We start from the raw sequence: 18,139 nt of genomic DNA on the forward strand, positions 1-18,139 counted from the left end.
ATCTCAGAGAATCTACTTTCGGTCCAAGGTATATCCATGTGTATGTGTGAATCAAGTCTTTGTTTCTGTCCCTTGTTTCTCTGTATTTGTCTCCGTATCTATCGTTGTCGGTCTCTGCCCTCTATCAGACCCTTTCTGTTTCTGTCTGCCTGTGGCTCACCTCCATCTTGTTTTGAAACTGGCAAACAGGTGGCAGCACAGTACAGTATAACAATCAAACAGATTCAATAATCTCTGAGTTGTCTGGATCCTGGAGGCTCTCAAAACAAGACTTTTCTAAAAATTGATGTGCCACAAAGATATTGCAGAGGGCATCACAATAAAAGCACACTGACACATTTTACAGCCTGAATTCATGTCCGCATTATTGCTGTGACATGGGCCAGGGGAAAACATTGGAACAGGTGGAGGTTTAATGGTCAGTCTGGTTGCAGCACTCCCACCTACGTGGTCTTCTTCCCTCCCCCCATCTCACCTGGACGTTTCTTCCATTTTGATTAATGGATCGTTTAGGCTAACGACCATATAAATGGCACACGCAGCACTCCGGGTGTAATCAGTAAATGGTGGGAATAGGGAGAGAGCACTTTGGTAAATGCGATCCCAAAAGGTATGACTGATGACTGGCCGCCATGGGGGCGCAAATCCAGAGCCCTTAGCACGATGGCACCTTGGGCTATTAACACCTGCCACATGGGGTTTCATTCCTCCATCTTGGGTCATTATTGCATCTCCCCTATGAACCCCATACACCCTGTGCAACTCACAGTGAGGCTGGGGACACCTTGGATTCTTAGGGCCCGTCTAAAATGGATGTTTCACTCCTAACACCAGTAAGTGTCAAATGAATCCTATTCCTGTTAGCTCATCAACACTTCCATTGAAGATCCAGCGAGACAGAGGATATGGTACAGGAATAACTGCTGTAGGGCTATGCAGTCAGGCAGACATACAGTACAAGAGACATGACATATGATGAGTAGAAATCCTGTTAGTCTGGTCTGGAGAACAAGTCAGTGTCAGAGTGTGGTAATTACATTGATGGCTAGGAACACATTCCTCAACTTCCAGTGAAGTATGAGTCCATTGATTTAATAGTCTGGACAGGAGTATGCACACACACATGCACATACACACACTGTTGTGTCTGGCGGTAGATCAGCGTGCTGGCCCGTCATAGAGAACCTACGGCATCGGGCCCAGAGCTGTAATCACTGTGTATTGTCTAGAGGGAGGATTGAAGGGTGCTGAAAGTGCAGCCAAGCACAGAATGGATTCACCAGCCATCAACACTCCCCGAATCAAACACACTCTAGCATTTATTTATTTATCTCTCTCTCACTCTGTCAAGTAACAGGCATTGCAAATTCAGCCAACTGCACTCTGTCTCCTTACACTCTCTATAACGGGTGAAGAGACACAAACACAGAACACTTTAATGTGTAACTTCCAAGCATCAATTAATATCAGATAAGAGGGATAATAACCACAAGGTCAGGTTATCATAGTGGGCCAAAGATGAGTTCTAACACATCAAACAGTATTAGCTTCAGAGAGGGAAACACGGTGCACAAAGGTGTATGCAAATCGGAAAAGATTGCAGAGACTCAATGAGTCTAAACGCAACTGCGAAGAGACTTCAAAGAGTGTCTCTAAATTGTGGCTTGGGCAGAATGTTAATTAGCCCAGTCTTGGAGCACTCAAACACTGCACGGTGAAAGAAAGACAAGAAACAATGAAATAGAATCAGAAAATATGAACTTGAAGAGAGAGATTTGTGTCTCTGTGTGTTGATGTCCATATGCGTGCGTGCACGTGTGTATGTTTGACAAGTAGATCATATTTTAAATTGCTTTGGAAATATAAACCTATATTTCCCATGCCAATGAAGCCCCTTTGAATATAATTGAATTAATAAAATTGAAAAGGAGAGAGAGAAGTGCAGAAAGCGCTTCTTAACTTCAGCACCAAGGTCAGCTCTCCTTTGAGAGTCTTATTAGTCTTTCACTAAACCAAACAACACTTCAACTGGCCCTTTGCTCTGGAGAAACTTTACCAATACTACTACATTGAACAAAAATATAAACACAACATGTAAAGTGATGGTCCCAAGTTTCATGAGCTGAAAAGAAAAATCTGACATTTTCTATATGTCAAAAATGCTTATTTCTCTTAAATGTTATGCATAAATGTGTTCAGCATTTCTGCTTTGCCAAGATAATCTACCTGACAGGTGTGGCATATCAAGAAGCTGATTAAACAGCATCATTACACAGGTGCACCTTGTGCTTTTGGCAATAAAAGGACACTTTAAAATGTGCAGTTTTGTCACACAACACAATACCACAGATGTCTCAAGTTGAGGGAGCGTGCAATTGGCATTCTGTCTGAAGGAATGTCCACCAGATCTGTTGCCAGAGAACTGAATGTTAATTTTTCTACCATATCCAACGTCGTTTTACAGAATTTGGCAGTACGTCTAACCGGCCTCACAACCGCAGACCATGTCTAACCACGCCTGCCCATGAACTCCACATCCTGCTTCTTCGCCGGTGGGATTGTCTGAGTGGGGGTGGGGTGTGGGTGCTAAGGAGTATATCTGTCTGTAATAAAGCCCTTTTGTGGCGAAAAATTCACACTGATTGGCTGGGCCTAGCTCCCCAGTGGGTGGGCCTGCCTGTCAAGTGAGTGGGCCTATACCCTCCCAGGCCAACCCATGGCTGCACCCCTGCCCAGTCATGTAAAATCGATAGATTAGAGCCTCATTTATTTATTTAAATTGACTTCCTTATATAAACTATAACTCTGTGAAATTGTTGCGTTTATATTTTTATTCAGTATAGTTCTCACTCACACTGGACTCAGTCCTTGGTGCTGAAGTGGGGTCTCTCTCTCTCGCCCTCTTTCCATCTCTCTCTCTCCCCTCTATCCCTTCATTGGTATTTGCATTCCAGGCATAGTGATGATGACCTTACTGGGCTAATTCTGAATATTCGAGGGGCATCAAGATACAGACAGGTACCTCACTCTTACTCTGTATTCTTTCTCAAACACAAGCTGACACGTAAACAAGAACAGGAACAATACTATGTGAAGGAAAGGATCCCACAACTTGAACTGTTTCTCTTCAGTTCTCCCAACAATCTAAATGTAAGGAATGTATTTAGTGTCACACGTTAGGAAGACTCTTAATAAAGTGCACAGATGGTGTCCTGTCCCCCTTCCTGTATGGTGTCACTGAGACACCCCCACGCAGCATGGACTCGGTGCCACTGTGCCAAAGGGCCTGTCTCCGCCATGGCCCCTCATTACAATGCAAAAGTCATCAGCAGCAACAATGACGGGGAAAAGGAGCGAAAACCTCACAGCTGCTCTCACACTTAATCTACTTAAAAACTGGCATCAATGTAAAACATGCAAATGTACAGTGGGGCTCGGGGATACGGGGAGAGACGGCATAAAACCCTGTCAAGCCAGCCGAAATGAAATAGAAAAGTACTTCCCAGCCTCCCTCTCGCCTCGCACATTCCCAGTTCCCGCCTTCTCCATCGGACCTATAATTTGACTGCAAATTCATTTCCTCACGAGGCCTAATCTCCGGGCCTAGCCGCCGAACTCCCCTTTCCCTCTCTCGGCTAATTGAGTTTCCCTTCCGTAAAAGCACTAGTCCCATTAGCATGTTTGTTATCCTGGACTGGCTTCCTCTTTGTGCTGCAAAACACACTTTCAGCTGTAATTAAAGGTCTTGAAAAAAGTTTATTTCCTCTCTGAGTCACAGAGAGGAAATCTCCTGCGAGTGATTTGCACTGAGACTCTCTAGAATTTGAGAATTTGAGAGCTGGTTCCAATGAAAGGATTTGATTCCACAGAGCCGACATTTGCTAACAAAGCGAAGCTAATTCCTGGGCTATTCGCTCAGGGTCTCTTAATGACAAAATTAATTCTAACTGGAGAGTTAAAGCTGTAAAGGAAAAATATATATATATTTTTCAACACAAAGAAAGACTTCCTCTTAGCTATATTGGTTATAGCAACCCCATAGCCAATGTTTAGGGCCTGCCTTACAGTATCTCACAACTAGGCTCTGTGTCATACATTACATTAAAGTACACCGCTTAGCATATACACTCAGTAGCCGGTTTATTAGGTACACCCCGTTCACAAAAATGGTTCGCTCTTACAGACTGTAGGCCATGGCCGTGGCTTGCTATATAAATCAGGCAGACAGGCATCGAGGCATTCAGTTAGTGTTCAATTGAACGTTAGAATGGGACAAACTAGTGACCAAAGCAACTCTGAGCATGGTATGACTGTCCGTGCCAGGTGCACTGGTTCCATTATCCCAGAAACGGCTGGCCTCCTGGGTTTTTCATGCACAACAGTGTCTAGGATTTACTGAGAATGGTGCAACAAACAAAAAACATCCAGTCAGCTGCAGGGAGAATAGCAAGAATCAAGCAAGCTAACATGTGGCCCACAAACAGGCAAATAACGGTGCAGTACAACATTGGTGTGCAGAACGATATAGCACAGCGCACAACTCGTTGATCCTTGTCACAGATGGGCTACTGCAACAGATGACCACACCAGGTTCAAATCCTATCAGCTAAAAACAAGAAGAATCTACTCCAGTGGGCACGCGATCACCAACACAGGACAATTGAGAAGTGGAAAAACATTGCCTGGTCCAACGAATCTCGGTTCCTGGTGTCAACGGTACAGGCTGGTGGCGGTGGTGTAATGGTGTGGCGAATGTTTTTCTGGCACACTTTAGGTCCCTTGATACCAATTGAGCAACGTTTCCATACCCCGTAGAATTCAGGCTGTTCTGGGGGCATAGCAGGGTCCGACCCAGTACTAGATGGTTGTGCCTAATAAACTGGCCACGGAGTGTAGAGAAGGTGGTGTGAGGGTGATAGGGTATGTAGTCAAGAGCAAGAGGCTAGCTGTACAAGGTTAATGTCTCACATTTCCACAGTGGCCAGTCAGTCTCTTCCAGTAGGGTGTCATGTCAATGGCATGGATGGGTCTTCTACGGTCATATGTTGAGGATCCTTTGGCTTGTCAGGGTTAATGTCACATGCATGACTTCAGACCTTTTCAGGAACATAAATTCAGATCTTGTTGCTGTGCACTCAAACCTGTTTTAATCATACATGACCGTAAAATACCCATCCACGATTAAAAGAAGGTTTGAGTGCACAGCAACGGCCAAGATCTGAATTTATGTTCCTGAGAAGGTCTGAAGTCATGCATGTGGCATTAACCCTGACAAGCCAAAGGATCCTCAACATGTGCTTGAACTGTATTTGTAGCCAATTACGCTGCTCTTGCATTTGAACAGAGTAGTGACTCATTAACTGTTGTCCCACTGAATACATTCTGGATGTCAAACTTGACAGATATATGCTCTCTGTGCATTGATTAAAGGTGTCCATACTGAATAGAACAGTGACTAATGAGCTGTTGTCTTACCTCTGGTGTGGCTTGGTCCTCTCTTGCGTCCTGTGGAGGAGCTGTGTGTGACGTGTTGAAAGTGGGCGATCTCCATGGTCGTGTTAGGACGGAAACTCTCCTTAAACCGCTGCATCAATGCCTCGACCGTCTCCTGCTTGGGGTCAAGGGCTGGAGGGGGACAAAGCAATGAGATGTGAGATGTGTTAAAAGTTTTCACATTTCAAAAGGGTGGATACAAAGCGTGAGAAACAGATGTTGTAGATGCAAACAGGGAAGATAAAAGCAAACAAACACATTTGAATGAGATCAGGTCAATGAAAACACTTCGTTCAGTAGTTTCCTCAACTTTCGTTTGTTTACTGGCTATGACTGAGGGCATTAACGTGCACAATATTTGGAATTCAATGGTATACATCTGGGCAGTTACAATGTACATTTCAAAGCCTAGTCACAGCAGATCAATTGGGCCTTATTCAATGGGCTTCCCCTCGCCGCTCTGTCGAACACTTCAGTCGTCCTAGTTCAACCTCTGAAAAAATAACCGTCTGTGAATGTTGTCAAGTTTGGCACGAAGAAGCAGTTGTGTAATTCACGGCTGAAAAAGAAAATACCTCAGAAGCTTTGCCCTTTTTCAAAGTGTGTATCACCGCTGAATCAGGCTGCTGTAAGAGGCAAAGCACAACGGACTACAGATGAGAAAAGTTGGACAAGCATCTTTCCAGTTAATCTTTCAAAATAGAGCACTCCAGTTTACAATGGGTAATGGCATGGTTTGCATAGTCCCCCTTTGAAAATCAATATGAGATGGAGCAAGTGTGGATTGCAGTGTGGCCCAGGCACATTTCTACTTTTCTTCTACTAGGCAGAAAATCCCCAAACCCCGGGGGACTTGTATGACCCATCTAAACATGTTCTGCCCCATTTGTGCCACAGAGACAAAAAATGAGAGAGAATACTATTTCCGTTGTTTCCTCGGCACCAACAAAAAAATCATAAAACGATCACTAAAAAAACACAGAAGGAAGCGACTATTTATCTAGCGCCTCAATTACCAAGCGGTGTGCTGTTCCCTGATGGTTCACAATGCATCAAGAGTTCAATTAAAGTGAGATATGTAGACCTGAGAGTCTCTCGGAGGAACGATGATACGTCCGGACAAGGGCTATTTACTCCGGTGCAGTGTGTGCAGGAGCGGAGCAGCCCAAAGTAAGCGACAGAGAGGGAGATCGGAGATGGATGTGGCCCGGCTCACAGCAGTATAGCCCACTCCACAGACAGGGTCATTTCTCAACCTCCCCCACTCTGTCAGTCTGTCTCTCAGGTGTGCTCACATCATGAATTATTATCATACATCACTTTTCCGGGAACGCTCAGGGAATGCCAATGAGACTGTAAAATGGAGGGCTAAAATAAAAAGTTGTAGAATAAAAGTCAAATAGCGTGAGAATTTGAAGTTATGATGAAGTTGGATATTATGTTTCCTTACTTGTAGTACAATGGAAACACTGTTACATTCATGTGTATGGTTCAGTTAGTTTGTATAAGCTGACATTGTAATTTGCTTCCTCAATAAGACAAGACTATGAACTGTCTTATTGGTTTCGAAGTGTCTTATTGGTTTGAAAGTATTTTTAAAAAAGTCATATGGACTTGTATTATATAATATGACCCAGGATACCATTGTCCTTTAAAAGTACTTTTAAAACACATTTTACAGTTTCATTGCATGAAAATGATTTAATATGTGCGTTCTAATATTAATTTTTAAAAAAATCATATCTTGCTTTGCTCTGTTTTCCAGTTAGATGTGCTAAAACATCATCAGAATGTGATCATGACTTTAATACAATACATTTTCTCATAACAATAAAACTGCCAGGCCTTTCAGCCTATAAGTAGCCACTAAAGAATGTTGCCGGGCGCCTCCTTCAGCATACACATCCGATGCATATCAACCCACAAGGTGAGCAAACATAAGCACCAAGGCTTGATAAATATTGCACAAACAATGGTAAAGGATGAATTGCGTGAATAAATATTTGTGGAGCTATATCAATTTCAAAATCTAACAATAGTGTTTTCTTAAGGTAGAAAGGGTGTTTTGTATAATTTTGTATCATTCTACAAAGTCCTCGAGAAAAACATAATCCTATTTTCGTTTCCCTTACAATACAAAATGACAGTGTAATCCATTTGATCAACTTTATTTGTAGATTTGATTAGTAATAGTGTTAGTAATTAAACAGTTACAGCTTCTGACAAAGCAGAAACGAAAAGTGTAATAATAATATAACCAGTCAGGTGAAATGATTTGCCGTATTCCTAAACAAAAGTGTCAGCGCATCAACAATTGTAACGGATCAATTGCATGAAGAAATAATTGTAGAAATATATCCATGGCAAGAAATAAAAACAGTAATTTGTTGATTGTATCGGTCCCTGTATTGTGCCCTTATGCATGAATTAATCACGTCTTCTCTTTATGCTTTGGGTCCACAGTCAGCACACAGCTTCGGGGCTTTGCGTGAGCAAGCCACACAAACAAATCAGTTCCACTGTACAGTTTTCTTTGGCCTTGTTCGGTGTGCACCTGCCGACTTGACATTGTGTCGTCTTTTTCCTGAGTTGAAGCTGTGGTGCGTGGGGAAGAGGGAGAGTAGGAGGCGCTTCTGCCCTGGATACCTAAATGACTCCAAATCCATACTCGTTCTGCCATATGCCCCACGGACATACAAGAGTGCAATAAATGCTTTGAGTTCATCCATAGACATGTCCCACGTACTGTTTCTTTTTCTGTGTGGATGAGCGACAGTACAATCTCTGATGTGCTACAACATCTGCATGTCACATAAACAAAGAGAACTGTAGAGTATGCTGGCAATTTGTCTCTCTGCGTTAGCTGTAGAACCTGCTCTCTCATTACACTATTGTCCTAAATACAATCATCCTCCTTACCCTCATTATTCAGATCATTGAAATTCAATCCCCCCCCTTCACCCACCTCCTCATCATTCAATTCGTTCAAATTAAATTGTGGAGTCTCATGCACAATTATCTGTTTCTATCTGGTTCCTTTCGCCCATACACCCGTTGACGACATTCATTCAGTGAGGAGAGAGATGAATTAGCGCCTGGGTATCAATGCACTTCGGCTCATATAAAAACAAATATTATTTGTCAAGCGCCAAATACAACAGGTGTAGACCTTACAGTGAAACACTTACTTACAAGCCCAACGTCTTCGGGGGTCGGTGTCCCGTCCACGGGACGGTTGAGCTAACATAGGGTAATACGATTAGCATGACAATTTCCCAGGACATAGACATATCTGATATTGGCAGAAAGCTTAAATTCTTGTAAATCTAACTGCACTGTCCAATTTACAGTAGCTATTACAATTAAAGGATACCATGGTATAATTTGAGAAGAGTACACAGTTTTTTAAACATGAAAAGTTATTAATTATGCACATTTGGGCAGTCCTGATACAACATTTTGAACAGAAATACAATGTTTCATTGGATAAGTCTAAAACTTTGCACATACACTGCTGCCATCCAGTGGCCAAAATCTAAATTGCAACTGGGCTGGAATAATACATTATGGCCTTTCTCTTCCATTTCAAAGAGGATGATACAAAAAAATATACAAAATAAAGTTTTTTTTCTTTATAGTATCTTTTAGCAGATCTATTGTGTTAAATTATCCTATATTGCATTCACATTTCCACAGCCTTCAAAGTGTTTGGGTATGTCATTTTAGGCAAAAATTGAAAAACGGGGCGGATCCCTATTAACCAACCAGGCAGTTTTAAGAAAATCCCTAAAAAAGTAAGAGATAAGAATAACAAATAATTAAAGAGCAGCAGTAAATAACAATAGCGGGGATATATACAGGGGGTCAATGTGTCAATGTGTGGGGGACACCGGTGTACATGTAGGTAAGTGGCTATGCATAGATAATAACAGAGCGTAGCAGCAGCGTGGAGGGTAGCCATTTGATTAGGTGTTCAGGAGTCTTATGGCTTGGGGGTAGAAGCTGTTTAGAAGACTCTTGGACCTAAACTTGGTGCTCTGGTACCACTTGCCGTGCGGTAGCAGAGAGAACAGTCTATGGTAAGGGTGGCTGGAGTATTTGACAATTTTGGGATTTTCCTCTGACACCACCTGGTATAAAGGTCCTGGATGGCAGGAAGCTTGGCCGCAGTAATGTTCTGGGCCGTACGCACTACCCTCTGTAGTGCCTTGCAGTCGGAGGCCGAGCAGTTGCCATACCAGGCAGTGATGTAACCCGTCAGGATGCTCTTGATGGTGCAGCTGTAAAACCTTTTGAGGATCTGAGGACCCATGCCAAATCTTTTCAGTCTCCTGAGGGAGAATAGACTTTTGTTGTGGCCTCTTCATGACTATCTTGGTGTGCTTGGACCATGTTAGTTTGTTGGTGATGTGGACGCCAAGGAATTTGAAGCTCTCAACCTGTTCCACTACAGCCCCGTCGATGAGAATGGAGGCATGCTCAGTCCTCCTTTTCCTGTTGTCCACAATCATCTCCTTTGTCTTGATCACATTGAGGGAGAGGTTGTTGTCCTTGCGCCACACAGTCATGTCTCTGACCTTCTCCATATAGGCTGTCTCATCGTTGTCGGTAATTGTGTCAGCAAACTTCATGATGGTGTTGGAATCGTGCCTAACCGTGCATTCATGAGTGAACAGGGAGTACAGGAGGGGACTGAGCACCCACCCCTGAGGGGCCCCCATGTTGAGGATCAGCGGGGCGGATGTGGTGTTACCTACACCAACCACCTGGGAGGCAGCCCATCAGGAAGTCAAGAATCCAGTTGCCGAGGGAGGTGTTTAGTCCCAGGGTTCTTAGCTTAGTGATGAGCTTTGAGGGCACTATGGTGTTGAATGCTGAGCTGTAGTCAATGAATAGCATTCTCACATAGGTGTTCCTTTTGGCTACAGACGTGAGTGCTACAGGTTGGTAGTCATTTATGCAGGTTACCTTAGTGTTCTTGGGCACGGGGACTATGGTGGCCTGCTTGAAACATGTTGGTATTACAGACTCAGACAGGGAGTGGTTGAAAATGTAAGTGAAAATACTTGCCAGTTGGTCAACGCATGCTCGGTGCACACGTCCTTGTAATCAGTCTGGCCCAGCGGTCTTGTGTATGTTGACCTGTTTAAAGGTCTTACTCACACTGGCTGCGGAGAGAGTGATCACACAGTCATCAGGAACAGCTGATGCTCTCATGCATGTTTCACCGTTACTTGCCTCGAAGCGAGCATATAAGTTATTTAGCTAATCTGGTATACTTATGTCACTGGGCATCTCTCGTCTGTGCTTCCCTTTGTAGTCTGTAATAGTTTGCAAGCCGGTGTTGTACAATTCAATCTTAGTCCTGTCCTGTATTGACACTTTGCCTGTTTGATGGTTCGTCAGATGGCATAGCGGTATTTCTTATAAGCTTCCGGTTTAGAGTCCCGCTCTTCGAATACGGCAGCTCTACCCTTTAGCTCAGCGCGAATGTTGCCTGTAATCCATGGCTTCTGGTTGGGGTCGATATAGTTATTGATAAAGCAAGTGACTGATGTGGTGTACTGCTCAATGCCATCGGAAGAATCCCTGAACATATTCCAGTCTGCTAGCAGAACAGTCCTGTAGTTTAGATGTGTGTAATATACTTTTTTGATGGTTTTACTGATTATAATGAGCTAATCCTAAGCTATTTGCCAGCTATGTGTGACGCCACGTTTGTTGACATTATACAATGCATTCTGGGTGTCACGTAAACGTCTGTCTGACCAAATGGTTCACTCATCTTTCGGGTAAACTTCCGGAAGTGAATGAAGGGAAGTGAATGATTGCAGACGACACCCACTTCAACATACATACTTCAAACAGACCAAAATCATCTTGTCTCCTGTTATTATCTTTGGTTGACGCGAAAAACAAACATGGCGGTGCGTGCAAACTACCCATCGTAGGATTACTTGTGATTTCTAGAAAGTGTTTTACTCAATTATGTCAATGTTGAACAATGTTGAGCTTACCCGTGATGTGATGAATTATAAATAGTAATTGCTATTAGGTAATTAATATTGTGGTTTCTGTCAGCCGAAATTTAACTAAATCTGTCCGCTTGTGTTATGTCAATATTTCCTCAGTTAGCGGTAGGTCTAATGTAGTTCATATTTTCAGGTTTGATGATTGTATATGCTGTTGCTAGTTCTGAGAATGTCTGAACATTGCATCCAAAAAGAAACTTGTCAAATTTAGGACATAACTTTGTAAGGACCGTGTTCACGCAAAATTATTTTGTGAAAAAACAGTGTGGCCAGCTCATCTGCTGACTGTTGCGTTAATCAAAACTGGACTTTCGAAATAAGCGATCTAATCAAACCAATTTGAGCGTAAGCTGCAGGGACCACTGTAGAATGATCACACCTGTTTGTTGGTACGTGAGAAAAGGTTCAACAGTGGCCAAACACACAACACAGTAGAGTATGCCCTCTGCCCTTTAAAGAAGGGGTGAAAAACACACTACCCTATGCACCATGTCCTTTACTCCTGCCCACTTCTTAAACAAGAAGTGATGTAGCCATAAAGCCAACAGCTCACTCCTTCACGTCCACTTAAACCCATAATGTACGAACTTGGCATGTTGAAACCCCAGCGGAGGGTTCCGTGAGCCTGGGAAGGCTCCATGAGATGGCTCATCTAATGATAGTGAGACGCTGTATACAAAGAGCTAGCCAGCTAGCAAGCATGCTACGCTACGGCAGTAAATGTACTGAGAATTCCCCATTGGGTATTTGATGGTGCGCTAGGCTAATCCACGGGCCTCAGCTCAGCAAACAAAAACACAGGGTGGGCCGGGAGGGCAGCAACCACTTAAGCCCTGACTGAGGAGCGGCTCCCTGCCTGGCTGCATGATAGGAGGTTAACTAGGGCCATGCATATTGCATGGGCCCTGGGCGCTCTCTTTGTTCTATCAGGGAGGCGGAGATGCTATCCCAAACAGGCCCGGAGAGGCCCTGTGACGCACTCCATCAAACATCGCTTGTCTCTTTAGTGTGTTCGACAAATACTGACCCCTCTCTCTCTCTCTCTCTCTCTCTCTCTCTCTCTCTCTCTCTCTCTCGCGCACGCAGACCACACACACACACACACACACACACACACACACACACACACACACACACACACACACACACACACACACACACACACACACACACACACACACACACACACACACACACACACACACACACACACACACACACACACACACACACACACACACACACACTCTGAATGTCTATTGATTATTGTCTTCTAAATGCAATCTTGTCTGTCTCTGTAGAAAGATATCATCCGAAGAGGGAAAGATGCATGGTGTCCATTTATAATGATGTTGCTTTTTTATCTTTGCCATTATATTACAGCTAGGAATTGTTGAAACCAACAGTCAGTACAGGTTTTTAATCATACCAAAACACAAAGCTAAGAATGGTTTTCAGCACAAAACAAAAAGATAATAAAAAAATTTCAACAAACAGGAATACAATTTCCTTTCTCCCTGAAAATGGTTGCTTAAGGAGGAATTGAAGAAGCATCACGGGATGTTAGTGGCACCTGAAATTGAAGAGAACAGGCTCGTTCTAATGACTGAAGCGCAAATAAGTGCAATGGTAACAAACATTTCAAACACATGGTTCCATCTGCGCCGTTCCGGCCATTATTATGAGCCGTCCTCCCCTCAGCAGCCTCCTGTGAGATGCAGGTAAGGGACAGCTTATTGCAGCTAGCAGAATATGGAGGACATAAAATATTACAGTACCTGATGTAACAGCTAGCAAAAGCACTAGGCTCTCAGAATAAAATCCCTTTTTCCTTGACTTATTTCCTTTACTTATGATACTTTCCTTTCCTTAGGACACTGTTGAAGGTACTTCTGGGACTGAGGGTCTTTCTCTCCACTGAAAGCCCAAGTTTGCTTCTCACTTACAGCTCAATACAAGCCAGCATCTTCCTTATCTCCCCTAGTCCCTTATCTGCAGCGACAGTGGGTTAACAGTGTGTTAGAAGCATTGGACACAACCACTAGCGCAGTGCCCTGTCCCATGAGATCTCAGTGGGTTCACACCTCCCAGCACCAGAACATAACCTTATGGAAAGGCACAAACAACAGTGAGTGAGTGAGTGAGTGAGAATGTGAATGCTAGAGTGTGTTTGATTCGGGGAGTGTTGATGGCTGGTGAATCCATTCTGTGCTTGGCTGCACTTTCAGCTCCCTTCAATCTTCACTCTAGACAATACACAGTGATTACAGCTCTGGGCCCGAAGCCTTAGCTTCTCTACTGCCAGACACAACAATGTGTTTGTTTGAGTGTGTGCAAGTATGAGACTTTATGTGTATGTTTGTTGTCGAACCGGCTCAACCGGCTCAAAGCCCATAACAAAAAGGAAGACAACATGGAGATATGGAATAACAAAAAAATATTTATTAATTGAAGTAACCTATATACAATTAAACAATGGTGTGTGTAGTCAGTAATCAGTAGTGTAAGTGAGTGGTTGCAGGTATAGATGTGATAATGAGGAGTGTTGAAAGACACCAAAACAAACAAACTGGTCACAAAAATGCCACATCCAAAATCAAACAGTGTGTCTGCATGGAGAGAGTCTCCTCAATGAATGGGGAAGAGGTGTATTTATCCCGGGACACACCTGTGCCCAGGTGTGTCCCATTTCGCTGACGACTCTCTCGGCTCCTCCCACCGACATCCTAATAAGGAAAACAAGAGCAAAGTATGTGTGCATCGGCCTGAAACCAGCCAGGGGAGTCAGAATTCTATTGGGTCTTCGTTGGCATGACACTGGCCCTCAGTGGGCTCTCACATTCAATGTCTGCTAAGGAGTGCGGAACATTGAGCAGGTGAAAGGGATTTACTTCAAGTGGCCGCTCCACACCTCAAACAACCAGCTCTATTTCCTTCCCTTCTCTCTCTCCCTCCCTGCCGTATCTCCCCTCTTCCTCAGCCCTCCCTCCAGATCTCATCAGTGAGAAATCGATTGATACAGAAAGGGAAAAAGAAAGAAGGAGAAAGAGTGAGGAGGAATAAGAAAGGGAGATCAGTGGTCTCTACTCTCCAGTGGGGACATGTTGGACACTGTCCTTATTCAAAGTTCACCACGACTACATGCACACACTGGGTAGCTAGGTCCGAGTACAGTAACACCGGAGAAGGCCTGCAAACAAGAAATCTGTCTGTCAGGCAATGCATCGTTCAGGTCTATGCCAATGACCCCGCTGTAAGATTGTTATGCTAAAACGGAGTCACAATATATCTATTCACAATGAGATGTCGTACAGATGTCCAGACACATTTGCTCAAGAATTCAGGTGCGTTTCGCTGCTAAGAACCTAGGCAAAAGCACTGTGAGTTTGGAATTCGGAGAAACAAATCAAATCAAACAAGAGCCATACAAATTCACAGTGCTGGATGTATCCATGAGAGAGATGTGTTTTTCTTAAGACCCTACAAATCCCTGATGCTTCAGTCTAGAGTCACTCCACAGGGAGGAGAAAGGCTGCGAGCTCGATGATTCGACTCCCTCTCCCTCTTTTTTTCAGCACTTTTTCTCTCCCCGTTCATCGTCCATCTTTCTCCATCTCCCCCTCCCTCCCACCCTTCCTTCTCTCTCTCCCCCCTCCTCACACTCACTCCCACTTTCCCTGTCTGGCTGAGGGATTGAAAGGGCGGGAGATAAATGGAAGGGAAATGGGAATACACCCCAGCTCCGATTCCCTCTGTGATTTACTCAATTTGCCATTGTTTCAGGATGAGTCTGGAGGGGGTCTGCACCCTGGGATGGCACAGCCATGACAGTGCTGCCTCTGGGAGTGTGACGAGAGAGAATGAAGAGAAGAGGGAAAATGGTGAGAAGAGAGAGATTAATGAAAAGAGAGTGTGGTGGGGGGGGACTGCGAATTGGAGAAGTGGGAAAAGGGGTTGAGGGGAACAGGGGACAGGGGAGGGGAAGACAGACAGAGATTAGAGCAAAAGGAAGGGGGAGATAGAGGAGAGAAGAAAGCAACATGAGAGAGAAAGAGGAGATGGAGAATGAACACGGGGGGAGAGGAAACCATAGAGAGACAGGAGAAGATAGAGGGAAGAAAGGTGAGATCAGGGGGAGAACAGATCAAGAGGGAAAAGGATGGAGAGAAGAGATCGAGAACGGGGAGAGAAAAAAACTAAAAACAAAGTTGTGCATAGAGGGAGGAGAAGAGAGCACAAAAATCATCAAACACGACCAGCATGGACATTTATTGGTGTTCTGATGCTTTTAGGGAATGAACCATTGCACATCCCACTGCTATGATGAAAGCTGTGTTTCTAAAAGTCAGCTGGAACTCGATGTAAAAGATCGAATCAAATCTCTCAAATTATGAGTATTTCGTATATACTAATTGGACTATTTATAAGCCTCCTGCAGAAAACACCCACCAGGCAAACATAAATTGAAAACAACACTGTGTCCATGTTATTTCCCCATATTTAATCAACATAACCCCACTGTCTTTACATGGCTTTTTGATTGAATTTGTACGTAGACAGTTTTTGTCTCAATTCAACAGGGTTTCCATTATGGTTTACGTTTGCTGACGATTCAATCAAATACCAATCAGAATTGGACATTGATCTGTCGCCTGCTCAGTAGAAATGTTCCCCTTAATGGATGATAAGAAGGACCCACTAATCACTCGTCAAGCTTATAGAAAACAAACAAACTAATTCAAACTACCTCACAGTGCATCCAGATGTTTCTATTAGTCCTGCCTTGTGTACTGCAGGCCTGTTGGGTTATTGGGTTGATACACACACTCCATGGGCCCACTGGGGTCTGCCCGACAACGTACACAATTATTTCTGCACCCCACACTTAACTCTCTATCCCTGTTGATGGACAGAAAACCCTAGAGGGTATGCTGTATATGTTTTTCACATGTAGGACTACTGTAAAGAAATCTCCCCTTGCACTCTTGCTTATGCAGAAAAGCATTGGCTGTGCTACAGGCTGTGTAACACAAAGTGGGGAAGAAAAGAGGTACCTATCTTCACTCTTTGAAGAAACTCAAATGAGGAGGAATATAAAAATGGATAGAATGAAGAGCACCAAATTGGTCCAATTGAAACTTTTCTGGAGCCTTACGCTCCCTCCAAATGATGTGCAGGCAGAGAGAGAGCGAGAGAGATGGTTGTGATTGTTTTCAATGCCCCATCTTCCCATCCACCTCCTGTTTCATGCACTTCTCTGTGCAAGTATTCCCCCCTGTAATGATCGGCAGGAGCTTTAGAACAGAATTACTAAGACATCCAGGGAAAGGACTGTTGTTTGAGGAATACCAAGCCACAGACACAAACACACATGCACACGCATACACACACACTCTTTCTTCTCCTAAAGACTTTCTCTCCCGTGTGCTTGTACTTATTTTGAAATTTCTGTCATTTCCTGCTTCTTGAGAGTGTGTAATGTGCCAGCTTCAGAGTCAAACAATTTCCTTTTGACTAGCACCGCCTTCCTTTGTATTTCTAGCCTCTGCTGTTTGCCGAGGAGCAGAAAATAGGCTATCTATAGCCTCTTGCCACGGGCCTGAATGAAATATGAATGTGCTTCTTCTCCTGCCTGTGTGCCAGCTGAGGCGTTGCGGGTCACAGGCTGGTCTCACGCTGCTCTGAGAGAAGCCACGCCACGGCATTACTGCTGCAAATTGGCCAAGTGTGTAGATATACACCCGCGCAGCCAAACATATTTGAATATATTTACATTAATGTATCTAGTGTGATGACAACTGGAGGAGGGGAGGACAACTGGAGACTGCTGGAAATATTTATGGACACATTATGGCTATTTTGTGCATGTGTCTGCAAGAGGTAACCCGGCAACGAGGATCTATGTGTCACTCTTGGCAAGAGGAACCTGGCCCCGATGTGGAAGGCTTTAAACAATTTACAGCTAAAGAACAGACCAGATCTGTACACAAGCTGTGCAAGTAGACATTTGGTTCCCTAACATCTGTTATCAAGATGGATCTTCAATTTAAAACAATCTCCAGTTAAAAACCACCAGCATTATATCAGTCGATTCAGGGTTTTGAAAATGAAATCGCACTATAATGACTGCAGTATGTAACATAACATCAATCAAATGTTTTGCCATCCTGTGGTTGGTTTGCTTTTGACTCGTGTTCTCCACCCTTCATGGAAATCCAAAGGTTTCTTATCAGTGCATATGTGTTGAAGATCCATGCAAATAAATAATGATCTTCACTGCAAGTGAGGAGCAGTGAAATGAGATATGAGACCATCGGATGAACCTAGTCTATTTCCATGAAGTCGTGCCTAAAAAACGCTCATGGACTGTCTAACTGATGTGATCTCACTGTTATGCACTTGAGTGAGGACCCAAAAGCGGTTTAACAAGTCCTTGCCGAGTCCTTTAATGTAAAAACACAGGGAAGACATAGATCCTCTTCAGATGTATATAATGGCAAAATAGACAACCCGCAGAGAGGGCGACAAATGAAACAAAAAGTCCTTCTGATATTTACAGAAGAGTCCCCCTTCTTAGCAGCAGAGGAGAATAGCTGGGTTAGAGTCCCCTTCTT

The 18,139-nt window shown here is 43.7% G+C and overlaps 1 protein-coding gene across 1 annotated transcript in view; it reads right to left on the reverse strand.

The window, feature by feature from the left end:
• LOC124018162 (astrotactin-2-like) overlaps positions 1–18,139 on the reverse strand; it is a gene marked incomplete at both ends in the record, with an annotated part of 228,345 nt that overhangs the window by 187,583 nt on the left and 22,623 nt on the right. The window contains one exon of the mRNA XM_046333427.1: positions 5,476–5,625. Within this exon, the coding sequence (XP_046189383.1) occupies positions 5,476–5,625 (150 nt within the window). The remainder of the gene's footprint in view (positions 1–5,475; positions 5,626–18,139) is intronic.

The sequence above is a fragment of the Oncorhynchus gorbuscha genome, unplaced genomic scaffold, assembly GCF_021184085.1.
Source record: "Oncorhynchus gorbuscha isolate QuinsamMale2020 ecotype Even-year unplaced genomic scaffold, OgorEven_v1.0 Un_scaffold_41:::fragment_2:::debris, whole genome shotgun sequence".
Classification (NCBI taxonomy): domain Eukaryota; kingdom Metazoa; phylum Chordata; class Actinopteri; order Salmoniformes; family Salmonidae; genus Oncorhynchus; species Oncorhynchus gorbuscha.